The following is a 26849-nucleotide window of genomic DNA, read 5'->3' on the forward strand; positions in this document are numbered from 1 at the left end:
GTGTTGGACTGTGAGGAGCCTGGGGAAGGCTGGGATGAGGGCTCTGCATCAGAGGCAGAGATGGGGCCGAAGCCGTCTGGCAGTTCTCAGCTGCCTTTGTAGCTAGACAGCCGTGAGGCAGAGGAACAGCTGGAGCCTGTTCCCAGTGTGCGCAGGCGCAGAGCTGCCAGAAGGAAAAAAACAGCTACGAAATCAGGGTCAACTTGGGAGTAAAGCCACAAGTGGACAGTGAATGGCCCCTCCCATAGGAAACAAAAGAGGAGCGAAAGGGGAGGGGGCCTTTGCAGGAAACCATTAGTTTCTTCGTTCATTTCAGGAGTGTGAAGATCACAGACTCTTTGCCCAGTCTTTCCTTGCACAGCACCTCATTGGGAAAATATTTACATGGCAGCTTTCCACGATAGATAAGGTCTGTATTCATAAATATTCCTTTGAAAGGCTGTTTGCCAGGCCTTGGCTGAAGGTGAAGGAGAGGAATCCACATCCGTTTAATAAGAGGGGTTTTGTTGGGACCAGGACTCTGCCTCCTGCTTTGGGGGGAAGCCGAGGTCAGAACATGGGGTGGACTCTCCTGGCCAATGCCTCTAAAGCTGGACCACGAGAAAGCTGATGAAGAAAAGCCAATACAGGGGAGTCCTTGTCAAGAACCCCCTCTTCCATTGATCCCGTTTGTCATAAGACGATCCTCCTTCCATTATTTTTACCTTCCAACAGGTACGGATGCTGAAGGTTGTCTCCACGTGGGCTCTCGCCAAGCATCACGTGATAATATCCGCCTTTGGATCGGTCACAGCTGGGCCACTGGAACCAGGCTTCCATTTCGGTCAGCTTGTCAATCAGTCTGTCCGTCTGCACAGGAAAGAAGTCCACATGAGTCTGCCTTGGAGAAAGACATCACCTCTCTCTAAACATAACAGAGCTGGACGGGACCTTGGAGGTCTTCTAGTCCAACCTCTTGCTCAAGCAGGAGACCTTATACCATTCTGGACAAGTGGCTGTCCAGTCTATTCTTAAAAATTTCCAGTGATGGAGCATAAGAAGATTAAGAATGTAGACACAAGGACAGTTTCCCCCTGCATGCAAGCACTCTTCTAAACAATTAATTCCCACACTGTCAAACTATTTAGTAAGAATGTATTAATATTATTCTTCTCATCTTTCCTAGTAACGATCTCCTTTTCTACTCATGACTATAACTTTGTTGCTTGTATCTTTACTATTTATATTGTTTTAATGAGTTTCCTAGTACTGTTTATGTTGATTCTATCACTAAGTGTTGTATCTTATGATTTATGATGAATGTATTTTTATGACGACTATGACCGTGCTTTAGAGCTTTTATGTACAATGAGAGCTTATGCACCGAAGACAAATTCCTTGTGTCTCCAATCCCACCAGGCCAATGAAGAATTCTATTCTATTCTATTCTATTCTATTCTATTCCTATTACTGCTATTTCTATTCTGTTCCGTTCCATTTTCTCTTCCTCTTCCTACTCTACTGTACCCTACCGTAATGTGCAGCTAGTCCTCAGTTAAAGACCACTCATTCAGCAACTGTTCAAAGTTAGTATGGCTGAAAGAAGAGAGATCTTAGGACAGGATCTCATGTTTGCGGCCACCACAGTGTCTGCCAGCTCTTGTGGCTGTGATGCTTGCCAACTGACTCTTAATTACAGTGACAGTCACGTGATCAATGGCCATTTGTGGCCCATCCTACCAGCTTCTGACAAGCAAAGTCTATGAGGAAGCCAAATCCACTCCATAACCGTGTTACTAACTTAACAGCTGCAGTGATTCACTTAACAACCGTGGCAAGAATGATGGTAAAATGGATCAAAAGACGCTAAACAATTGTCATGGAAATGTTTGGCTCAATTCCAGTTGCTAAATCGAGGATTATCCGTCTATATTCAAGGCTGACTGATCTACTGTTAAGAGGATCAAAAGGCCGATCAAGAAAGTTGATATTTCAAGGGGATCGAGTGAGAACATTCAATGAATCGGCCTAAGAGGCTGACGGGGTTTGTTGATCAAAGCAGAGCCCTACCTCCTCCTTCACAAGGCTGTAGCAGAGGGGACACTCCTGGCATCGCTTACTTCCCGGGTCAAAGAAGTAGTTTACATCACACTGGTCGCACTTGTTACCCACAAAGCCCTTCTTACAGGCACAACTGCTGTTGTTGTGGCACTGGAGGGAAACTGAACCAATCTGGGAACAATTGCAGGCTGGAAAGGAAGAAAAAAACGGTAAATGCATTTGAAGTTGGATCATTCACGAGGCCAACACCTTGCTCCAAATGTTTATCTTCAGTGGCGACCCAATAAAGGAGGAATAACAAAATTAGAAGGGACCTTGGAGGTCTTCTAGACCAACCTCCTATTCAAACAGGAAACCCTATTCCTGTTCTGACGGAGGCTTCCCAAGAGCCTGAAGCAAACTCCTTGTCCCGACAAAAACCCCTTTTATTAATTTGCTGTGAATTCTGCTCATTCACCTCCAGCAAAGTCTTTCAAGGGAGGATTTACAGTCACAGACCTTCTCTGGCTGGGAGAGCTAGCAGGCCGATATCTGCACAACTGGGCAAGGAGTCTCGGAGAGTCAGGAACCAATTAAGCAAACTGCAAACTCCCCTCCCCGTTCTCTCCTCTTTATTCCCTATGGGAGGGGTCAATCCTCCTCCTCCTGTGCCAGTGATGTGGCGGTGGGGGCAGTATTACTTCAAACGAACGCCGATGGAAAATTGCAGCCATGCGCTTACACCTCTCGCAAACTGACAGAGACGGAGAGATGATGGGCTATATGGGAAAAGGAAGCTTTTGCGGTCAGGTGGGCATTGATGACCTGGCGACATTTCCTAGAAGGGGCGAAACACCCTTTTGAAGTATGGACTGATCATAAAAATTTGGAAGCATTGAAGAACCCACGTAAGCTATCTCCTAAACAGGTGTGTTGGGCGCAACATTTCAACCGTTTCAACTTTACCCTCAAGTACATTCCGGGGGGGGGGGGGGGGGGAGAACTTCATGGCTGATGCTTTGTCTCGGCTTCCCCAATGCAACAGCTCTAAGCTGAGCATAGTTCACCCAGTCACCCCAGCAAAAAGTCTAGCTGCCCCAGTGATTACTAGAAGCAAAAGGCATTTCGAATTTAGAGGTCACGACGGACCTCATGTGCAAACTCAAGGAGGGCCTTGAGTCCGATGACTGGTTCAAGGAACATTCAAACGAATGCACCATGAAGGATGGACTGGCTTGGGCAGGGGCTAAATTATATGTTCCTGCGGACCTGAAAACTATTGTTCTTCAACGGGCCCACGATTCGAGAATGGCAGGCCATTTTGGATTTGTAAAGACTTTACATCTGATTAAGAGACAATTTTGGTGGCCTTCATTGAAAAAAGACATTGAGTCCTACATAGCCAGTTGTCCCGTTTGTGCTGCCGCAAAGCGCCTACCGGGAAAACCCCAGGGCCTTCTCCAAGGTGTGGCCCTCCCTGAGGCCCCATGGAAGGAGATATTGATGGACTTCATTGTCGAAATGATACATATCAATAGGTGACCAAACCCCCTCCCCCCTGGTAACCCTCATCCCAGTGTCCAATCTGCAAATCCCTTAGGTGTCATGTGAGTTCCATCTTCAAGGAGCATCATCAGGTAGGTATGCAGGGCGGTTGGCCTTGACCGACACCAAGCGCTGGTCTCCAGCATGCGCAGTGGACGGTGAGACCAAAACTCCCTTTTTACAATCTCTCCTGTACTTAAACTTCCCCTCCCGAATACCACCCGGCCTCCCCGTTTCAATGGCAGCCAAAAGCAAATATCAAAACAGAGGCTGACAGTTAGGAAATTCCTCCTTAGTTCTAGTTGCTTCTCTCCTTGATTAGTTTCCATCCTTTGCTTCTTGTCCTGCCTTCAGGTGCTTTGGAGAATAGGTGGACCCCCTCCTCTTCTTTGGGGCAGCCCCTCAAATACTGGAGCAATGCTATCCTGTCAGCCTCAGTTCAAATGATCATGGATAGACACTCATTTGAACCTTATTCAGGGGTCCCCAATCCTCCCCCCCCCCCTCTCCCACAATGGGCCAATGAAGTCCCTTGTGGAAGGGAAGTAGAGCCTACCTTGGCAGCCTTGGGCAGAGAATCCAAAGAACTCCTCCTGGCACTGATTGCACGATAGCCCTGTGACGCCAGGACGGCAGGTGCATTGCCCTGTGATGGGGTGACAGATGTTGCTCTGGACTCCCATCGGGTGGCACTGACAACTTGGAGGCAAGAGAGACATAAGAAGACAAGTTTTGTTTAATGTAGTCTGATTCTCCTCGGATGGGAACATCCCCAGGGGCCAAGTGTCATCTGGAACTACTTTCTTTAACTGGGCAACATTAAGAGGTGTGGACTTCAATTCCCAGAATTCCACAGGCAGTATGTTTGCGTTCAATACTCGGAATTCCCCATGGACTTCAACTCTTGGAATCCTTCATTCAGCATGCTGGCTGGAGAATCCTGGAAGTTGAAGTCCACTCATCTTAAACTTGCTAAGGTTGAAAACTCTGGAGAACCAAGTCATAATCCCAATGCATCAAAAATCACCCATTGGAAGGAAGCTGGGTTATGTCCCCCGCTTCTGCCTTTTTTTGGAACCTTCTCCCCCTTCCCAATCCCACACCTGTTACCTTCTGCACCCCACCCCTGGCTGTAGATCAAAATAGCCTTCCAGGCACTGGGTACACGTTCGTCCAGTTACATTGGGAAGGCAGTGACACTGTCCCGAAACTGGATCACAAGTTTTTGGTCCGTGAGTAGAGCCATCAGGGTTACAGCTGCAGGCTAAGAAGAAAGCAATAAAAAGAGAGAAAGAACGTGTGGGAGAAGGAGAAATAACATGATGCTGAAATGCAAAACTGGCTAAAAAAAATAAAATAACCCTGCATAGTTCAATCAGAATAAAGCTGGAAGGGACCTTGGAGGTCTTCTAGTCCAACCCCGCTGCTCAAGCAGGATTTCCTATGCCATTTCAGACAAACGGCTGTCCAGGTTCTTCTTAAAAGCCTCCAGGGATGGATCACCCACAACCTCTGGAGGCAACTTCTGTTCCACTGATTCATTGTTCTCACCATTAGGAAGTGAGTTCTAGGCTGCTTCTCTCCTTGGTTAGTTTCCATAGTTTCTTGTCTTGTTATACAGGTAGTCCTCAACCTACGACCACAATTGACCCCAAAATTTCAATTTGCTAAGCAAGACAACGGTTAAGTAACTTTTAATCAATGGAATGGCTGACCTACAGAGGTTGGTGGCTGCTCCATCCCTGGAGGCTATTAAGAAGAAACCGTATGAACGTTTGTTTGGGAATGGTATAGGGGCTCCTGCTTGAGCAGGGGGATGGGACCAGAAAACCTCCAAGGTCCCTTCCATTTCTATTATTCTGTTCTACTCTTGAGATTAAAAAAAAAATGGTGTCTTGATTTAATCCAGAGGTGGTATTCAGCCACTTCTGACAGTTCTGGAGAACCGGTAGCGGAAACTTTGAGTAGTTCAGAGAACTATCTATTCACTGTCTCCCGAGTCCCAGCTGATCGCCTGGGTCCTCTTCTGTTGCCCTGCACTGGAGAACGGAGAACAGGTTAGTGGGGTGGGGAGGGAATGGGGATTTTATAGTATCCTTCCCCTGCAACACCCACTAAGCCACGCCCACCAAGCCACGCCCAGGCAACAGAACTGGTAGCAAAATTTTTGAATGCCCACCGCCGATCGTGCTGTTGACCCTCCCACCCCACCTTAGAAACCTTTGGGATGGTCCTCAGGTTTAGCTGGGGAACTTACACGCACACTTGGTGGCTGGGTTGGCAGCCAAAGGGTTTCCATAGAAGCCCTCTTGGCACCGTTCGCAATGCTCCCCTGCAGTGTTGTACAAGCAGCGTAGGCAACGGCCGGTGAAAGTGTCACAATTGCCCACTGCGTTGGGGTCCGTGTTGCCACGGCAATCGCAGCTCTTGCAAGGACGCAGCCTTCCATTTTTTCCCAGGGGATCCCCAAAGAAACCATCGTCGCATAATTCACAGAGGCGACCTGAGAAACACAAACAGAACATTTTCGGTGATAATTGAGGATGATGATAAATTAGAATACTTTATTGGCCAAGTGTGATTGGACCCACAAGGGATTTGGCTCCTGTGCAGAAGCTCTCAGTGTACATGCAAAGCAACAGAGTAATAATGATCAGAACAGCAATAGCGAAACCACTTAAACTTATATACCTGTTCTGACCTAGGCTTCCTTAGAAAGCATGAAGTCTGGATCCTGGCAAAAACCCCTTTTATTTACACAAATTCCTTTCCTTCCCGGTCCGCAAGGCTTAGTGAAACAGTCTTTCAGAGGGATGTTTATCCACACGGAACTTATCTCGCTGGGAGAGCTGCCAGAGAACTAGTTTCCAACCGCAGGGCAAGGCAACCCTTGGCCCAGAGTCTCTTATAGTCACAAACAGAACTTTCCACTCTTGAAACGACCGAAGGAATGAACTGTTTCCTGCAAACTCCACTCCCCATTCGCTCCTCTTTTGTTTCCTATGGGGGGGGGGGCAATCACCTCCAAGGTGTGGCTTTACTCCTAAGATGACCCTGCTTTCTTAGTTGTCCTTGTCTTCTGGCAGCTCTGCGCATGCGCACACTGGGAATAGGCTCCAACTGTTCCTCTGCCTCACTGTTGCCTAACTCCCTCTCTGCCTTCGATGCAGAGCCCTCGTCTGAGCTTTCCTCAGCCCCCCAGGACTGGCCCAGGTTCCTCCCCAACCTACTCACTGTCCAAATCTGCTGCCAGCTGTGCTGGCTGCCGATGGGCCACAACAATACCACTTCACTCGGTGAGCATTGTGTTTGGGCCAGTGTTGCTTGCCCTTTGGGTAAGGGGGCATGGTGCCCTGCTGTGAGACTACCCACCTCTCTGTCCCGGGGGACAGTGCATGCAGACAATTTCTTCGCTGTCCAGCATGGTTGCGCAAGGCCCTTGCCCCGGACACGGGCAAGATTGGCAGTCATCAGGCTGGCCAAGGAAAGGGTTGCCATAGTACCCCACAGCGCATCGCTCGCAAGCGGGTCCTTCGGTGTTGTGAAGACATTGGCAGATGCCTGTGGAAGGAGGAGGGGGAGGAGGGAAGGAAGAAAAACTTTCTCAGAAAGGAAAGGCCTTAGGAAGTATAAATGCAGGAGATGTCCCGGCTGAACTGGAGGGAGGGGTCAAACGTGTTATCAGTCTCAAATCCCTTCATGCTCACAACAGATCTAAATCCAGAATTCTGTCGACTATTATCAACCGCCAATTTGCTTCGACTGTTTGTGGTTCAGATTCTTGTAGGGAATGATAAACAAAATTCTCCTAGTCATTTGAACTGCTTTATTGTGGCTGACATTAATAATCTGTGAGAATGGCCCCTGGGAGATAGGTGGAATTGCTGCAGACTAGGCAATGGTCGGATAAGAGAGAGAGGGAGAGAGAGAGAGAGAGGAGTTGAGAAAAGGAAAGGCGCAAACAGGGAACCTTTCAGAAGGGACCCTCCCTAGTTTCTTGGGTTGTAAAGGAAGAGGTGAGAGCTTTGTAACTTGAGACTTCAAAAACTCTATTAAGGTAGATAATAGATAAGAGAGGGGAGGAGGCAGGGAGGGGAGGGGGAGGGAGGGAGGGAGGGAGGGAGGGAGGGAAAAAGAGAAAGAGAGAGAGGGGGGGAGAGAAAGGGAGAGAGAAAGAGATGGAGGGAGAGACAGAGACAAAGACAGAGAGAGAGAGAGAGAGAGAGAGAGAGAGAGAGACAGAGAGAGAAATTCACACAGAGAGAGGGAGAGACAGGGGGAGGGAGGGAGGCCCAGAGCTGCATAAGGGGCAGAGAAAGAGGCTCAATAAAGGAACCCTCCCTAGTTTCTCTGGCTTTAAAAGAGACAGTGGGAGATTTGTGCCTTCAGACTCTGGCAAAAGCCTGCTAATGTAGTTTTAGAGAACAGTCAGATAAGAGTCCCTAAAGGTGCTTTTTTCAAGAGGCAACTGGACTTTCTGGCTTTTCTTTGAAGACGAAGAAGACGAAGCCAAAGAAGCTTCTTGGATGAGAAGCAAAGCATCTTCAAAGAAAAGCCAGAAAGTCCAGTTGCCTTTTGGGATAAAGAGGAGAAGGAAAAAAACTTCACGCTCACCAGAATTGGGATCGCAGCTCCCGTGCTGGTTGCAGGTGCAAGGCATGCAACTTGCAAACGGCCCGCCCCAAGCGATTGCCCGTTTGTAACCCGGAGCGCACAACTCGCAAAATCGGCCTTGGAACCCCTGCGGGCAGAGGCATTCTTCCACCCACGGAGCCCGCCGGGAGAAACCGGGACGAGCAGAGGCCAGGCGAACTTCCTTTAGCGCAATTCTGCCTGTAGAGGAAGAAATGCAGGTTTTAGAGTGAGAATGAAAACTCACCTGCCTTCCATCCATGCATAGTGAAGGAAATGGGAGTTCTCGTTGTGGCCCGCCAGAAAAGTTTCATTTTTCTCCCTGAAACTAAATGAGATTTAACCTTCTTCGGAGTTTCCGCTTACCTGATCTGGGTTTACTTTTAACTTGGATCCAAAGCTTCGTCAGATTGGAAAGCATGCGCTGAAACTGGAAAGGCGACAGGACCAAATTCATGGCTTCTTCTGCCTCGTGCAACCTAAGACAAACCGACCCAGGAACTGTAATCAGACAAAACTTGCAGAAAAGTCACCTGAAGGATTGACAGATCCTTGCTCAAACTAAGTGTAGGTGTGCGTGTGCGTATGTTTGTGTGTGTTTAAATGAAAACCTTTAATCCTCCTCTGCTGAAACTACGACCCTTGCTGTTCTCTGGATATTTATAGCTTTCCACAAAGAAAAAGATGTAGCATTGATCAACTCATCCTGCTGTTTGCCAGCAGCGGTTAGAGTTAATTGAACAACATCAAGGATATTGCAGCAACCGGCGTGGTTATTACTTTGTTAAAAAAAAACCCTGCCTGTTGTGACCCATGCCAGCGGCCACTGGAGCTGGCAGCAGATTCGGACAGTGAGGAGGTTGGGGAGGACCCTGGGCCAGTCCTGGAGTCTGGGGAAGGCTCTGACGAGGGCTCTGTGTTGGAGGCAGAGAGGGGGCCAGGGCCATCTGGTAGTTACTTGCTGCCTCTGGAATCTGCTATCAGCGAGGCAGAGGAACATGGGGAGACTGTTCCCAGTGTGCGCATGCGCAGAGCTGCCAGAAGGCAAGAACAATTAAGAGAAAAGGATTGACTTGGGAATAAGGCTTGGAGATGATTGCCACCCCCCCCCCCCATAAGACATAAAAGAGGAGCAAATGGGATGTGAGCTTTTCCAGAAAGCAGCTATTTCATCTGGCCGGTTCAAGCTTTGAAAAGTTTTGTTCTGGCTCTGTGCTAAGTCTGGCCTTGCTCTGCATTTGGCAATTAGGTCTCTGGCAGCATTCCCAGGGAGATAAAGGTGGGTGTTTGTCAACATTCCCCTGAAAGACTGTGGCAACTTGAGCAGACATCTGTCGGACTCTTCACAGACTCTTTGTGAAGCCGTGCGGACTGTGAATGACCGTGATTCACAGCTGTACAAATTAAAGAGGGTTTTGGGGGGCTAAGATTGTGATTTATGCTTTCGCAGGAAGCCTCGGTCAGAACAGCCAACTTCCAAGCTTTTGCCTTTTGGATCATGTGATTACGGGGAGGCTGCAATGGTCATGGGATAAATGGCCGTAAGTCACTTTTTTCCAGTGTTGCTGCAACTTTGAATGGTCACTAAACGAAAGGTTTTAAGTCAAGGTTTACCTATTAGCAGTTTTGGAGCTGAGAAATCTAAGAAAGTTTTTGGTAGACATTCCCAAGTGTTTTTTTTTTACTTCTCATCTAACCATCTAATTCTAGTTTTATTTAACCCAGAATTATTATTATTGTTGTTGTTGTTGTTAGTTGCAAAGTCGTGTCTGACCCATTGTGACCCCATGGACAACATTCATCCAGGCCTTCCTGTCCTCTGCCATCCTCTGGAGTCCATTGAAGCTCACGCTGGCTGCTTTGCTGACTCCATCCAGCCACCTCCTTCTCTGCCGTCCCCTTCTTCTTCTCTTGCCCTCCATCGTTCCCAGCATGAGGCTCTTCTACAGTGAGACCTCATTAGGTGGCCAAAGTATTTGAGTTTCCTCTTCAGGACCTGGCCTTCTAAAGAGCAGTCAGGGTTGATCTCCTCTAGGACTGACCGGTTGGATGGCCTTGCCGTCAGGTCTTCTCCAGCGCCACCGTTCAAAGGCCTCGATTCTTTAGCACTCAGCTTTCCTTGTGGTCCAACCTTCACAGCCATCCATTGCAACTGGGAAAACCACAGCCTTGACCATGGGCACTTTTGTTGGCAGGGTGATCTCTCTGCTTTTTAGGATGCGTCTAAGTTTGCCATAGCTTTCCTCCCCAGGAGCAAGTGTCTTTTTAATTTCTAATAACCCAGAATGATTCCCATCTTAAGATCTAAGTTTTCAGCTAATTCTATTTTTTCTTTCTTTTCCCCTCCCCATATCCCTTCCTTTGCTGCTGTGTCTCTCAGCCTATAACCCTGAATGTAGTGATGGTTTTTACAAGCCATTTTATTGGCTGTTTTAAACAAAACTGTTTAGTATGCACAGCAAAGCTTCCATTTAGGCATGGCAAAACTCAGTTTTAAAACCACAGAACAGTGAACGCCCCTCATTAGATTTTCCCAGATCTAGAATAGTCTGGAATAATAATTTCCATCTGCTATTTATAGCTTTAATGGGGTAGCTACATCTATGCATTTTCTTGAAATGAAGAGCCACAAAGGAAAAACAACACAATTTATCTTTGCAACCAAGCTGAGAATCAAAGCGGGCTGATACCTGAAGGACACGATCCGTTCGTTGCATGGAATTTCGTTCCCTCTTTCTTCCGGGTTCTCGTGTATCGCTGATAAAGAGACCCCGTTCCCTTCCAGAATTAACTGGACGGTAGGAGAAGAAACATCGCTTGAGTTGTCTCCGAAGTGAAGGACTGCCGAGAGAAGCTGGCCATAGCTAAAACGCTGATCACCTAGAAATTTCTCTAAGCAGAGTAGAGAGCCAAGCCAAGAACAGACAGAAAAGAATTATATATAAATATATAATTATATATACATACATACGTACGTACATACATATATATTCCAGAAATTACAGATTGTGCTTGACTTACAAAACCACAGTTGAGCCCAAAATTTCTGTTGATAAGCGAGATAATAACAGTGAGGACAGTCACTTGTGTAAGATGGTGTAGGCTTAAGCAGGGGGCTGGACTAGAAGACCTCCAAGGTCCCTTCCAGCTTCTATTCCTATTCTGTTCTGTGCTATGCTATTCCACTTCTATTCCATTTTATATTCCTATTGAAAAACGGCTGTAAGTCACCCTGTTGGAACTTCGAATGGCCATTCAATGAACTGTTATATGTCAAGGACTACCTGTATCAATCGCTTCCAACCGCACCTATTGGTTTAGCAAGGAGCTGCCTTACCTGGTGCCTTAAACCCAGTCACCTCCTGTTCATTTTGGTCTACGAATACGACGTCTTCATCCCAGCGTAGTGAAACCACTTTCCCAGCTGAGTTATCTGCTTTCCAGCCATCAAGTCCTGGATTTTAAAAAAATGGGGGGGAGGGGGGGGGAGAAATAGCATGACCACATTCCTCTAGTCTAAACCGATCCTTAGCATCCTTACTCAAGGAGAGCAGAAAAGATTGCATCTTTAATTACATGTCACACAAAGACTGCAACACTTTTATTTTTATTTTTTTTAAAAAAAAAATACAATTATCCCCGCGCTTTAAAAAATGTTGCCCTTAAGCGGCCAAGCAGAAAAAGGTTGAATTTTCCATGCTAAACAGAGGCAAAGGTTAATTCTGCTACAAACCCAAGAATGCATTAAAATTAATGTGGCAATTCACATTCCATTTTAAATATAATCAGGATGGATTTTAATAGGGTGGCGTTTCACACTCCATCCGTGGACACACACACACACACACACACACACACACACAAACGTTGTGTCCGTTTGTTTCTAAAAGCAAAGCTGTATGTGGCCTCACTTATACAAAGCTTTTTTTTTTTTTAAAGGGAACCAGGAATGATCCAGACGTGCACATTCACATACTGCTCCAGCTGTTCCCTTGCCTCGCTGCTGTCTAGCTCCCTCTCTGCCTCCAACGCAGAGCCCTCGTCTGAGCTTCCCTCCGCCCCCCAGGGGAACCTGGCCCAGGTCCCTCCCCAAACTCCTCTCACACTCTCAGACTTTGCTGCCAGCTCCAGTGGCCGCTGGCGGGGCACAACAGGATCAAAACTTGGGCAGGAGACCAAGCTCCAGATAGGAGACGCAATCTGCCATGGAGTATCTACATCCAATTATATGGAGGAATTGGGAAGGTTTTATTTGCCCACCTACCTAGCCTGAAGTCGGAGACAATCTCACGGACTTCGTACCCTGGAGCTGTTGCGCAGACGGTTGAGTGTCCATAGCAGAAGCAACTTGTGCATCCTTCTGGGTTGTGAGGTTGTAGGTTAAAACTGCCAGGCTGACATCTGTGTGAACAAAACTTCGAATGAGGCTCCTTCTGGGAAGAAAACAGCTTTCATGGAAAGCAGGGCCTTTTCTTTATAAAGTTAAAAGTCCGCTGCCCCATCCAAAGGAAGAAAAGAAGACTGTTAACAACAACAACAAGGTAAGTGGACAATCTCTAAACACCAAATCATCAATTTGGCTTGGAATTCCTCTTTTGAGAGCTGCCACAAGCTCTATCACCCAGCAGATTTGATTTGATTTATTATGATTTAGTTCCTCGGGTTTGTCTTCCAAGGGCATTTTGTTCAAATTCCTTTAAATAAAAACAACAAACAGGGAAGAGTTGGCTAAGTAAAATTTCAGCCTCTGGAATGGGAATAGCTCCTACCCGTGCAAAAGAACATTTGGTTTTTTTCCCCACAAAATAAATGAGGCGAGTAGATGAAACTTTGCTTGTGGAGAAGGGAGCTGACTTGCCCATAAAAATGAAATGGAAAACAATGTTCTGTTCTGTTCTTAGGATGAAATGTTAAAGAAGTTGAGAGGTTTTTGTCTTTTTCCCTGACCAGATGTTCCAGCTATTTGTGTGTGTGTGTGTGTGTGTGTGTGTGTGTGTGAGAGAGAGAGAGAGAGAGAGAGAGAGAGAGAGAGAGAGAGAGAGAGAAAGACAGAGGGGAGAGAGACAGGGAGACAGAGAGGGGCGGGGGGAGAGTGCAATTTTGTAAGAGGAACTATGTGGGACATTAAGTAGTTCATGATGTTCCAGAAATAATCTGGATGCCAACAATTAGTTCAACTATTAAATGGTGAATATTGTCAGTTTTCTTAACTATTTGATCCAATTATCTATTTCTTTGATTTTGATCCCCCCCCTCTAATGAGGGCCTCTCTGATGGGAGTCCATGATGGTGATCCACCACTTGTCTTCTTTCTTCTCTGCACTGAGTCTTCATCACATAAGGATCTCATAAACCTGTAGTTCGGCGTCATCATTCTCCTGACATACAACTTTTACTGAGAGTAGTAACCCTCCTTCATTCTACACAGGGGCAGTGGGTATGTGGGAGCTATTATTGGGGAAAATCCAGGTCCCAAAATTTCAATGAGAACCTCTACAGACCAAAGAAAGTCCTCAAGAAAGATCAGCGGATGGTTTAAACTGGTGAAATGGTGCCATGTTTCAGGACCTTGGACAGCTCCACACAGTTAGAAGATGTTGTTCTAACAAGGGATGGATGGATAATAGTTTGAGGCCACTTGGTTTGGTCCCTTCCTATCAAGTCCCAGCTATTGTTCAAATCTGGACTATTAATTTAGGACTTGGTGTGCCTATTTAGAATAGAATAGAACAGAATGAATAGACTAGAACAGAACAGAATAAAATAACAGAGTTGGAAGGGACCTTGGAGGTTTTCTAGTCCAACCTTCTGCCTAGAGTTATCCAACATCTTAAACACTTCCAGTGTCTAGCATTCACAATTTGTTAAATGTAAATGAGGTACACTATGTTTTCGGCTATGGAGAGGGTTTCACGATTTACTCTTACAACCAGGAGAATGTCTGGTATTGTGGTGAAAAAAATATGGAAGAAAACATTAGATAGGAAAAAATACATTGTATCTCCAATGTTCAGTACTTGCATTCTCATTCTCTCATGGCTGTTTTAAAATTCTAAATTGCACTCCCAAAATTTCACCTTTTTCCATCAAAGTTTGGCAATGCAATGAGGGATGTTTTGGATAATGGTTGCCTCTGTGTCTATTTACTTACATATTTAAAAACTGTTGTGCTCAACAGCATCAATGGAAACCACATGAAGAAAACAACAGATTATTTCAAGTTATTTATGAAGAGGAAAAGAGAGGTAGGCGAAAAAGAAGAAGAGAAGAGATTTCAGTTTTCAAACATTCCACTTACTTGTTGCACAGGTACCCTTCCACTTTCTTCTTGCACCTGCAGTGCCCTGAATTGGGGTCACACATCCCAAGACTGCCAGCGGAGTTACAAGCACAAGGTCTGCAAAAACAAAGCCAGAAGTGGGCAGGCGATTTCATAGCAGCAGCTACACGTTCCACAAAAGAGCTGATGACTTTTCCATTCTTACTTCCTTGTTACTCACCTGCACCCTCCTTCATTCAGGGAGTGGAAGCCTTCCTGGCATCGCTCGCACTTCCAGCCTGTCACTGTCGCTTTGCACTCACACTTCCCTGCAGCATCGCACTGAGGATTCAAAGAACCTAGGAAGACAGAAGCATTGTGACTAGGCTTCCCCAGCAGAACAAAGCCAAGTCCTCGTCCCGATAAACCCCTTTTATTTAATTGACAGTGAATCCCTCTCCAGCAAAGTCTTTCCTCGCCCACCATCTTTCAAGATAGTTCACAATTACTGACCTTTATCAGGCTTGGAGAGTGGCCAGGCAGATATTTTTCAGATGCCGCAATACTTGACAAGAATAGAGGAATGAACTAATGGTCTCCTGCAAACTCCACTCCCCTTTCGCTCCTCTTTTATTTCCTCTGGGAGGGGCCATTCACCATCCACATTGTGGCCTTTCTCCCAAGTCGACCCCTGTTCTTTAGCTCTTCCCTTCGTCTGGCCACACTGCACATGCGCACAATGGGAACAGGCTCCAGCTGTTCCTCTGCCCCACTGAGGTCTGACTCCGAAGGCAGCTGATAACTGTCAGACGGCCCTGGCCCCCTCTCTGCCTCCGACACAGAGCCCTCCTCAGAGCCTTCCCCAGACTCCAGGACTGGCCCATGTTCCTCCCCAACCTCCTCACTGTCTGAATCTGCATCCAGCTCTGCTAGCCATTGGCAGGCCACAACAAGAAGGAATAAGAAGACAATGGAAGGAATAAGAAGAAGACAGAAGTAATAATGAGAAGCAGGTGCAATAATGAGAAGACAGAGGAATAAGAAGACAGAGGAAAGAAGACAGAAGCAATAATCAGAAGACAGTAGCAAAAACAAGATTACCCAATTTAGATTTCAATGTCCATCCAGTCTTGATTAAATCTGGGGAACCCCCCCCCATTTAAGAAAGAAAAGAGTGAGAAGCAGAAAAAAGGCAAAAGGATTTGCCTCCCTCTTGAAATGTAGAGGCTCCATCACTACAGAGTTTCCAGCAAGGTCTGGACACCATTACTCTGTTTCCTGCTTCGAATTGGAAAGTCCCGCGTTCCCTTCCAAGCTTAGGGTTCTATGACATGCAAATAAAAAGGAATGTGTTTTTCATTTCTATTGGGTTGGAATTCTTGTGGGAGATTAATGACGTTACTATTTCCCTTGGCTGTTCACCTTTCCAGGTAATATAAAAGTATTGTGCCCTCTTCCCACCACCCTACCTGCTTGGTTGCAATTGCAGGGCTGACACGCCATTTCATCATCCCAACGATAAAAATTTGGCCGACAGTATTCGCAGTGGGGTCCGGCAGTGTTGTCCCAGCAATTCACACAATGACCACCATGCCCGGTGCGCCGGTACAGTTCCCAGTCGTAGTAGCATTCCTCCGATCTACCATGACAGTTGCACGCTGGATAGAGACAGGAGAAGGGCATCATAGGCTGTTTTTATTCTCGTGAAGCTAAGCCTTGCTGACCAACTTCAGACTGTAAGGTCCTTGATGGCAGGGAATTATCCTGTTTCTTTTACAGTGGTATTCAACTGTTTTTGAAACTCAGCAAATTTGGGCTCAATGCATTTTGACATATATATATATATTTTGCACTGATACTCATCGTGCTCAATGAAAAAGCCGAACTTGTTGGTGTCGGCTGCCTTGTGACTCACTGCATTATTCCTTTTGGGAAAAAAAAATGTTTGTTTTTGGTACTCATTGTGCCTCCCAGAATCAATTAATGATGAGTACCGAGGTACCACTGTATTTGAAGATAGTATTAGACAATCTATGAGCATTGGGTCATCCTTTGTCAATATTTCCTTCCCAAAAGAGATAATCACCATAGGTCAGCAAGAGAGCAATAGGAATGACTTTTGACCTCCCCTATTGACATTTCATATGGGAAGCTAGCAAGGAGTGCCGGAAGTCACGACCACAGAACAGTCAGGATGCTGCAGTGGATACAACTTTTGCGAACAAGACTGGTCTGAACAGCCTGGAAATTTCAATTCCCACAGGAGCAATGAGTCTTGGATTTTTTAAAGTTTTTTTTTCTTTCTTTAAGTTAGCGGCTATGAAGTAACTCAAAAATTGTTGCCTGGCAATACATCCTTTTGGTTAATTGAAAGTTAAAAACGGGCAGAAGGGGTATCGATACTGGAAAAAGTTTTAAACAGTTAAAAATAATGACATATGCTGAGAAATGAAATCATGATGTGTTGGAGGGTTTTCTGACTGCAGAATCCTATCCCTGAAGCCCATTGTGATTGACTCAATGCCGACAGACAATTTTGCCCTGCTTTGCGTGTGAGGGGATACATGTTGGTGGGAATGAGCTGCTTGTAAGAGTTGAACTTAAAAACGAGCCAGGAGGACTTACGAAGGCATTCGTTGGCTGACTCAGCGGTACCCCTTGCCCAGGGACGGTCCTGGTAGAATGGCTGGCACATATTGCAGTCTACCCCAGTAGTATTGTGTTGACAGAGGCAAACCAGTTGGTCTTCTTCATTAGGGATGCATTCACTGGCATGGCCGTTACACTTGCATCTGGCAAAGATACAAGAGGTAGATCTTTGAGATTGGTGGCCCCACTACTCCTGGGTGTGTTGGAGGGCCATATGTGCTCGGTCACAGTGGAAATCACAGTCACAATGGCTGGATCCCCCCCCCCCCGCCCCATGGATTAGGTCTTGCCATTTTCCTCCCACTCTTTAATGAATGGCTCAGTCTTCTTGAATGCTCCTGCTCCAACACCATTTACTGGAAGACTATTCCGTCCTCTTTCTTTTCTAACATTACTCCAACCTCCTCCAACTCCAATGGCTACTCCAACCTACTACTCCAACATTTCTACTCCAACTTATTTCTTTCTATTCCAACTTATTCTTATTCCAACCAACACCAAACTATTCCTACTCCAGGCCATTCCGATCTATTCTAGCATTCTGCTCCAGCACTACTCCAACCTATCCTACTCCTACTCCACCAATTTATTCCAATACTTTAATCATTGTTCTCCTCCAACTGATGTGCCATTTCTTTTTTATACCACTGAGTATAATTGCCTTCAGAAGTTGTGGGTGTTCCTTCACTGGAGGCTTTTAAAAAAAGACTGGACAGCCATTTGTCTATCTGTCTGGCTATCATCCGTCTGTCTGTCTGTCTATCTATCCATCCCTCCATCTAATCTGAGCCGTGGTGGTCCAGTGGTTAGAATGCCGTATTGCAGGCTGACTCTGTCCACTGCCAGCAGTTCGACCTTGACCAGCTCAAGGTTGACTCATCCTTCCAAAGTCGATAACATGAGGACCCAGATTGTTTTTTTTTTGGGGGGGGGTCAAGATTGTGACTCTGTAAACTGCCCAGAGAGTGCTGTAAAGCACTATGAAGCTTTACATAATCCCAACATGCTATAATATAACCACTATGCCTCTGAGTAGGAGAACTAGAACATTCCTTCTCACATTAGTTACTACCTCCCTGGATTAAACCTCAGGGCAATGGCCACGCACACACAATTTCTACAACGCGTCCTCTTTCATAATGTCCTCCCTTAATCCGGGAGACGCAATCAGCAAGCTTGGAGACCAGCAACACAAATCAAGTTGTGTGGCATGGCCTCCTCTACGCAGAACATCACTCTGACCCCTACTTCGGTCTAGGGGCCGTTAGCCTTTCCAGCTGATTAAAAAGTCCCAGCTGTTTAAGATGACTGAGTAATAAAACCAGGGTGGTCTGGTTAGGATTTGATAAGAAATATTTTTCCTTTTCTCCACACAATTCAGGACTCCGTCTAAGCCACAGGCAGTGAAAATTAGCAAGGTAGAAACGAAAGAAAGAAAGAAAGAAAGAAAGAAAGAAAGAAAGAAAGAAAGAAAGAAAGAAAGAAAGAAAGATAGATAGATAGATAGATAGATAGATAGATAGATAGATAGATAGATAGATAGATATATTCAGGGCAGACCTCTGGGGAATATCTCCCTTTCTTCTCCCTGCACCAAGGGAAAGGGTCCATCATATTCAATTTGCAAGGTGTAACACACCTCATTTAAAATCCTGACGGCATGCCGAGACCACCTAAGAATCCAAAGAAAATATATATCCTCTTTTCCCAAGCGGAGCAAACCACGGAATATATTAAAAAAAGACTCTGGCAAGGAGTCCTTTTCATGAAAAATAAAAAGGAGCCCTTTTCATTAAAAATAGCCACTGTTTCATCAATTTTATGAATGGGAAAGATGATGGGGCTTAGCGGGGAAATCATTAACTTAGTGGAGAAAAAAAGAAATTGTAATTTCCACCCCAGGGAGCCCTCGACGTACGATATCAATCGAGCCCAACAATTCTGCTGGTAAGCAAGACAGTTGCTAAGTGAGTTTTCCCCCATTTCATGCCCACTGTTGTTAAGTGAATCACTGCAGGCTGTTAAGGGGATCATGCAGATGGTAAGCAAAGAAAGATGATTAGGGGACTGGAGGCAAAACATATGAAGAACGGTTGCAGGAACTGGGCATGGCTGGTCTAGTGAAGAGAAGTACTGGGGAGGGGGGGGGGGGCATGAGAACAGTCTTCCAATATCTCAGGGGCTGCCCCAAAGAAGAGGGATTCAAGCTATTCTCCAAAGCACCTGAGGGCAGGACAAGAAGCAATGGGTGGAAACTAATCAAGGAGGGAAGCTACCTGGAATTAACGTGAAACTTCCTGACAGTGAGAACAATTAATCAGTGGAACAACTTGCTTCCAGAAGTAGTGATTGTTACAAGACTGGAAGTTTTAAAGATGTTGGATATCCATTTGTCTGAAGTGGTGTAGGATTTCCTGCCTAAGCAGGGGGTTGGGCTAGAAGATCTTCAAGGTCCCTTCCAACTCCGTTATTCTATACCAAACTGTGCTTCCCATTTACTCTGCTTGTTGGAGGCCAGTTGGGAAGGTCGGAAAAGGGGACATCCACGACCCTGGGGATACGGCGACCGTCAAACATACAGGCCACTTGCCACGCGCCTGGATTTTGAGGATGCAACGGTCATTAAGTGTGAAAAACTGAGTCACTTTTTGCAGCGCCGTTGTAACTTCAAACAGTCACTAAATGAACGCTTGTAAGTTAAGGTATTTTAACCGGCTGGATGTCTCCTCTAACTAGACTTCCTTCATTTGGCTGAACTTCTGCGCTTTTTTAAAACATTATTTCAGATAGACTTTAATTGTGCATTATAGCACTTTAATCACATTTTAATGCCTTATTCCCTAATCAAATCTAGGGATAGAATGTCTCCCTCACTGTCAGCTAAAGGAGCATCTTCCCAGACACGTTTTATTGAACGTTTCTGCTTAAATATGATTTAACCGGGCCCTGGTGGATTATTTCCGCTATCCTCCGACATGCACGCCGCGTAAAATTTCAATCCCTCAAATGAGAGAGACATAATCTTTACGTGAAGAGCACTTTTCTGAAAACCGGGGTAGAAGGTACTGCATTTCAGGTTTCAAGTGGGGGGAAAAATGCTACGGTAGATTTAATATGGTTAAAAACAAGGAGGAGGGCTTCTCAACATGAATGAGAAAAAGATAAATGTAGAGAAATTCCCTCCCTGTTTATGTGGCCTCACCAAGAAAATCAATTAATCAAAAGACGACCCACCTTACATCAAAAGAAAAAAGGTAGTAATTCTAGATTATACATACAGGCGGCCCTTGAATGACGGCCACAATCAAGCCCAAAAGTTATGCTGCTAAGCGAGACGTTTGTTAAGTGAGTGATGTCCCATTTTATGACCTCTCTTACCACCATTGTCAAGTGAATCATGTCAGAGTGTGCACAGTATGACTACTACTTGGAGACTCCCCAGGAGCAAAAGTACAGAGTACAGAGAGGTTTTGTCTTTTAAACAGTGGTTTATCTACAAGGCTTATATATACAGGTGAAACTCGAAAAACCAGAATATCGTGCAAAAGTTCATTTATTTCGGTAATGCAACTTAAAAGGTGAAACTAATATATGAGATAGACTCATTACATGCAAAGCAAGATAGTTCAAGCCGTGATGTGTCATATTTGTGATTATGACTTATAGCTCATGAAAACCCCAAATTCTAATTTTTCAAGTTTCACCTATATATCTATACGTATAGGTATTAGGCAAATACTAGGCAAGAAAGCAATCTTCAACTATAACACAGAGAACTACAATGGAGATAGAACACAAGGAGAGAGAGAGAGAAAGAGAGAGAGACGCCTTCACATGGCCTCCTTATATAGACAGCTTCTTAAAGTGGAAGTAACCCTGCTGACTCATCCTCACGTACCATCTCGGTTTACAGCCTTACAGCACTGATCAGCTATTAAATTGTCATTACCCTGGCGAATCAGTGGTTCTGTTAGTAGCACAGTTGTTAAGTGAATCTGGCCTCCCCACTGACGTTGCTAGTCAGAAGGTCTCCAAAGGGGACCCTGAGTTGCAAATATTCTCTCCGATTAATAAAAGCTACCTCATGCCCACGCTCCAAAATTACTCAGGGGCTTCCTCTTATAAAGTTTCATCTTACCTTCCCCCGACGGAGAAGTCTGAGATGGCGTAGTAGTAAGACTGGAGCACTTTGGGATCTTTGAAGATGTCATCCCCGAAGGTGTTAAGGCGATCCAAAGAAATCAAGAGATCGGTACAGGTCACCCATTCCTGCAGAATAATAGAAATACTGAACGCAACTCACTGGTCTGGAATGAACATTTTCAAAAGACTTGAGGAACATCAAGTCTACTATCCAAAAGCCTTTAAACTGGAGATGGCCATGACTGAATTATGAATTCTTCGTGTCTTTCATTTGGTCTTTCCCAAACCAACAGAAGAGTTTTGGAGGCTTCTAAACTAGAGCGTTTTCCCAGTTGCAACGGATGGCTGTGAAGGTTGGACCATAAGGAAGGCTGAGCGCCAAAGAATGGAGGCCCTTGAACTCTGGTGCTGGAGAAGATTCCTGTGAGTCCCTTGGACTGCAAGGCCATCCAACCGGTCAGTCCTAGAGGAAATGAACCCTGACTGCTCTTTAGAAGGCCAGGTCCTGAAATGCTTTGGCCACCTAATAAGAAGGAAGAAGGACTCCCTGGAGAAGAGCCTCATGCTGGGAAAGGCTGAGGGTCTAATGCTGGGAAAGATGCTAGGACAAAGAAAGGGACAACAGAGAAGGAGGTTACTGGATGGAGTCACCAAAGCAGCCAGCTCACACTCATACTGAGTACATCTCTATATATCATGCTTCAGAAATTCCTTTCCCTCAGATGCAACGCGAGTTAGGATCTTTCTACCTGTCTAGGTTTTAATACCTGGAGGAGTGGACTCTGGTCAAAACTGTAGGCACTGGGCCGGCCTTCTAAGGTGGAAAAAGCCACATTTCCCCCACTGAGAGGAGATATGTCACTGAACTCATCCGTGCAAAAGGCCACTTGCTCGTGTTCTCCTGATCTCAAAAATTGTCGCTCCGCCTTCCCGTAAGTCTTCTTGCAAGAGGCACTATAGAACTGATAGGGGATCCACGGTCCTTCGGCCCAGCTCCTTTTGTAAATGGCAAAGCTCTCTGGACGGCTGGTGTGGAATTTCAACCTCACATAGGTGATTTCATAAGCCTTCCCTAAAGAGAGGAGAAAGGGGGTGGGGTGGGGGGAGAAGATAATTTTTTATTAAATTCAAGGAAGGAAATTATTCAAGGAAGGATGAGAATCTTTTCAAGTTCCTCCATTCAAGGCTATTATAGAACGCAGAATAATAGGCTTAGAAGGGACTTTCGAGGTCTTCTAGTCCAACCCCCTGCTCAAGCAGGAGACCCTATACCAGTGAGGGCTAACCTTTTTGTTGTTGCATGCTGAAACTGTGCACGCAACATTGCACACCCACGCTCCCACACCCATAACGCAATGCTTGTGCGGATCCCCCCTGCGCATGCACACATGTGACTCCCTGCGGTCCCCCCCTTGCGCACGTGACCCCCCCCATGTCCCATTTTAGGCCTCCCTGCAGGAGCAAAAATGGATTGCGGGCCGTCGCAACACACCTCCCTATGCTCCACCCGCCCCCTGCATGCAATATTACATTCCAACTACTGTGCACCATGGATGGATGGATGGATGGATGGAAGGCAGCAAGGAAAGAAGAAAGGAAGGCGTAAGAAAGGAAGGAAAGAAAAGGGAAGGAGAAAAGGAAGAGCAATAGCAGTAGCACTTACTTATATACCACTTCATAGTGCTTTACAGCCTTCTCTAAGTGGTTTACAGAGTCAGCCTCTTGCCCCCCCCCCCCAAACAATCTGGGTCCTCATTTTACCCACCTTGGAAGGAGGGAAGGCTGAGTCAACCGTGAGCCTGATGAGATTCGAACTGCCAAACTGCAGCTATCAGTCAGCTGAAGTAGCCTGCAGTGCTGGGCTCTAACCACTGCGCCACCTTGGCTCTATTCTGTGATTGTAGGGCTTGAGTGTACTCTGTCTACTCGGGCACACTCACGGGGATTTGTTATGCTAATGTTTGATTCACCCCCTCTGAGATGTTTTCTCAAATTGGTGGAAATTCTGCATGAATGTTTTTTGATGGGTTTTTAATTTGAAAACTATGTCAAACCTTCTCTCTGTGAGAGAAACAGCACCCAGCAATGTTTACAACCACAGCAGACACCTTTATGATGTGTTGGAATGTCAGATCCCATCATTCCTAGCAACATTTTGCTGAAGAATTTTGGAAAATCTGGCAGAGTTCAGATGGCAGAGAACTGGGAAAGTAGATCAGCAGAAGATTCCAGCAACTTTTATTGCCACCTCCTTCTTCCGTTTTTGGACATAGTTTCTCAACAAGCTGAGCTCACGACCTCCTCCTGGCTATATAAAAACAAAACAAAAACAAGCTGCAAATTTACTTTTCCCACCGCTATCTTTTCCATCTGAACTGTAATGTTTATTGCTTTGCCCCAGCTTCTCCTCCAGATCAACAAACAAAGGAAAGCCGTCCAAAGAAAATGTCTGTTGTTGCAGCAACTGGTCTCTGCCATTCCTGGCCAGAGAAGAATGGGAAGGAAAAGTAGAACAGATTAAAGCAGATTAAAGCCATTTTGCAAGAAGAAGTGGCTGCTGGCTTTGGTGTGTGTGTGTGTGTGTGAGAGTAAGAGAGAATAGAGAATATATATAGAGAGAAAGGAATAGAGAGAGAGAGAGAGAAAAGAAAGAGAGTATGGGAAAGAGAGAGAGAGAGAGAGAGGAGAGAGAGAGAGAGAGTATGTAAGAAAGAGAGAAGATATATGGTAACCAATTAACCAGTGGAACAATTTGCCTCCAGATGTTGAAAATGCTCCAACACTGAAGGATTTTGAGAAGAGATCTGCCAGCCATTTGTCCAGAATGGTATAGGGCCCCCTACTTGAGCAGGGGGTTGAACTAGAAGACCTCCAAGGTCCCTTCCAACTCCGTTATTCTGTGTTGTATGTCCTATAAACAAATCAGATCAGCTAAATTTTACTTTCATGTCTGCAAAACTAAAGGTAATTTCTAATGCTGATGATAAGCAATTTCATGACAAAGTGTGTTTCCTAAATTCAATGTGTCTGGTTGATTTAGGACAATCTTCCTATCAACAGGAAAACAAATTAAAGCCATAAACAGGTTAACTGGGTTCATATGAACTAAACCAGTGTGAACAATATTAGACAATCAAACACAAGACATAACAAGATTTTTCTAACCTGCCTTCTTAAGAATTATGTTCACAAGTTACTTTAAAACTCATCTCCTGTTCCCGGGGCTTTCCAGTTAATTTTTAGTGTGTTCTGCAAACTTAACAATTGTGGTGAGAAACCATTGTTCATGAGTTAATGAAAGCCATGGGGGCCTGGTCAACAAACCATGGTTAAAAGAAGCCATTGTCCACTGCAATGTTACATCCAGCTGTGCCTGCTTTAATAACGCTAATCAGAAGCAGATTGGGTTCTTTTTTTTGAAAAGAGGACATTTAATCTGAGTTTGGTTTGCTTTCTTTTAAAACCAGCCTCAAGGCATCATTATTTCTTCTTCTTCTTCTTCTTCTTCTTCTTCTTCTTCTTCTTCTTCTTCTTCTTCTTCTTCTTCTTCTTCTTCTTCTTCTTCTTCTTCTTCTTCTTCTTCTTCTTCTTCTTCTTCCTCCTCCTCCTCTTCTTTTTCTTCCTCTTCTTCTTCCAATTCTTTTTCTTGTTCTTCCTCTTCTTCTTGTTCTTCTCTATTATTTTAGGAAAGACTCCCTCCATGAAGAGCAACATCATGCATGACGTCCAACATAGCACAATTAGCTGTTGGGCGAGGCACTAAGGAGACTAAACGATTATGGAAAAATTGCAGTTATTCTTAAGCAAGATTAAAACAAGCCTTAATTGCACCCATATGAACACTGTCTGCAGAGGAGGAGCTGACGCAAAAGGGCTGCAGGGTTCAGTGTGGGGAGCTATCCAACAATTCCGGCAAGGGGAAATGTCAGCACCTACCATGGATGAGAAGAAGAGAAGGAAGGAAGGAAGGAGAAGAGGGAGGGTAATGTACGATGGGAAAGAAGGAAGGAAGGAAAGAAGGAAGGAAGGGTAATATGCTATGGGAAAAAAGGAAGGGAGGAAGGAGAAGAGAGAGGGTAATATGCTGAAGGAAGGAAGGGGTTTCTGGTTTTCACCAAGGAGGCACCCAACGGCTAAGTTTTGTCAGCCATTATTATGGGATGCAGGGAAGAGGGGATGAAGGGAAAAGACAGTGGTTTGCCAATGTTTTTGGAGAGGAGGAGGAGATGAAAAGGAAGGAGAAGGAGAGAAGGAGGAAGATGGAGAAGAGGAGGAGAAGATGAAAAAGAAGGAGGAGAAGAGGAGGAGAAGGCTATGAGAAGAAAAAACAAGGAGAAGAGGATGGGAAGTTAGAAGCTCAAATTCACGGAAAAGTAGCTCGGGGTTGCACTAATTCCCTAATATTTTCTTTCCTTCCTTCCTTCCTTCCTTCCTTCCTTCCTTCCTTCCTTCCTTCCTTCCTTCCTTCCTTCCTTCCTTCTTTCCCTACCTTTTCTGGTACAGGCCTAAGCCGTGGGTTGTAGAAGTGGGGAGATGAGTCTTATCTGAAGCCCCATACTGGTCTCCATTGAGCTTTTGAAATGAAGATCTGAGGCATCATCAGCTATTTGTGCTCCTTAATGAAGCAGAGATTTTCAGAAGTCAACTTTTCTAAAAATTGGTTACCCTTCATGAAGGGACTCAGCCAGCAATAAGAGCCACTAAAACATGTGAAGAAATGTTGAATGACCTGTTGGCTCGGCCTGTAGGAAGTCACCACAAACTCCTAGCCTTGATCCAACAGCCAGCCTTCATAACTCCCACATTGCTCCAGTCTGACAGTTTTCATTTTGGTTGTTCCAGAAAAATCTTCAAGGTCTCACCAGGTCACAGCTAAGAGATGCAGCATCCTCCCAGGAGGTCCAAGAGAAGGCCAAGAGAGTGGAAGTGTAAGAATCTGGACCCCGATCTCAGCAACCTCTGTCTGGTTTTTCATCGTAAGCAGGAAGTTCTCTCAATTTGGAACAGATGTTGGCAAAGTCACAGGAGGCTGAGAAAACAACAGCTTCCCTCGGAGAAAGATTCTCTTTTGAAAGAGAGAGAGAGGGAGGAAGAGAGAGAGAGGGAGGAAGAGAGAGGGAGAGTCTGAGAGGGAGGGAGGCAGAGAGGGAGGGAGAGGGAGAGAGACAGAGAGAGAGAGGAGAGAGTATGGGAGAGTAATAGAGCAAGAATATAGAGAGTATGAAGGAGAGAGCAAGAGAGAGAAGAGAGAGAGAGAGAGTGAGTATGGGGGAGAGAGGAGAGAGAGAGAGAGAGAGAGAGGAGAAAATAGATGATTAGGAGGCTGGAAGCTAAAATGTATGATGAATGGTTGATGATGGAAACTAATCAAGGAGAGGACCAACCTAGAACTAAGGAGCAATTTTTTGAGAACAATCAACCATAGAATAGCTTGCCTTCAGATGTTGTGGATGCTCCATCCCTGGAGGTTTTGGAGAAGAGACTGGACAGCCAGTTGTCTGGAACGTTATAAGATCTCCTGTTTGAGCAGAGGGTTAGACTAGAAGACCTCCAAGGTCCATTCCAACTATTACTCAATCAAACTATGTTGAGAGAGAACCTC

The 26849-nt window shown here is 45.4% G+C and overlaps 1 protein-coding gene across 1 annotated transcript in view; it reads right to left on the bottom strand.

Annotated features, from left to right (window-relative positions):
- The window catches only part of LAMC3 (laminin subunit gamma 3), a 62557-nt gene that overhangs the window by 14531 nt on the left and 21177 nt on the right, over positions 1-26849 (bottom strand). Inside the window, exons 2-18 of the mRNA XM_081967527.1 lie at positions 22015-22319; positions 21243-21373; positions 17081-17247; positions 15925-16113; positions 14697-14814; positions 14495-14593; positions 12461-12597; positions 11534-11650; positions 10887-11088; positions 8563-8675; positions 8179-8397; positions 6937-7125; positions 5822-6067; positions 4675-4828; positions 4121-4263; positions 2050-2228; positions 705-849 (exon numbers count right to left, since the gene is read on the bottom strand). Coding sequence (XP_081823653.1) covers positions 705-849; positions 2050-2228; positions 4121-4263; positions 4675-4828; positions 5822-6067; positions 6937-7125; positions 8179-8397; positions 8563-8675; positions 10887-11088; positions 11534-11650; positions 12461-12597; positions 14495-14593; positions 14697-14814; positions 15925-16113; positions 17081-17247; positions 21243-21373; positions 22015-22319 — 2853 coding nt within the window. The remainder of the gene's footprint in view (positions 1-704; positions 850-2049; positions 2229-4120; positions 4264-4674; positions 4829-5821; positions 6068-6936; positions 7126-8178; positions 8398-8562; positions 8676-10886; positions 11089-11533; positions 11651-12460; positions 12598-14494; positions 14594-14696; positions 14815-15924; positions 16114-17080; positions 17248-21242; positions 21374-22014; positions 22320-26849) is intronic.

Source organism: Natrix helvetica (genome assembly GCF_964273705.1).
Source record: "Natrix helvetica genome assembly, chromosome: 15".
NCBI classification, from domain to species: domain Eukaryota; kingdom Metazoa; phylum Chordata; class Lepidosauria; order Squamata; family Natricidae; genus Natrix; species Natrix helvetica.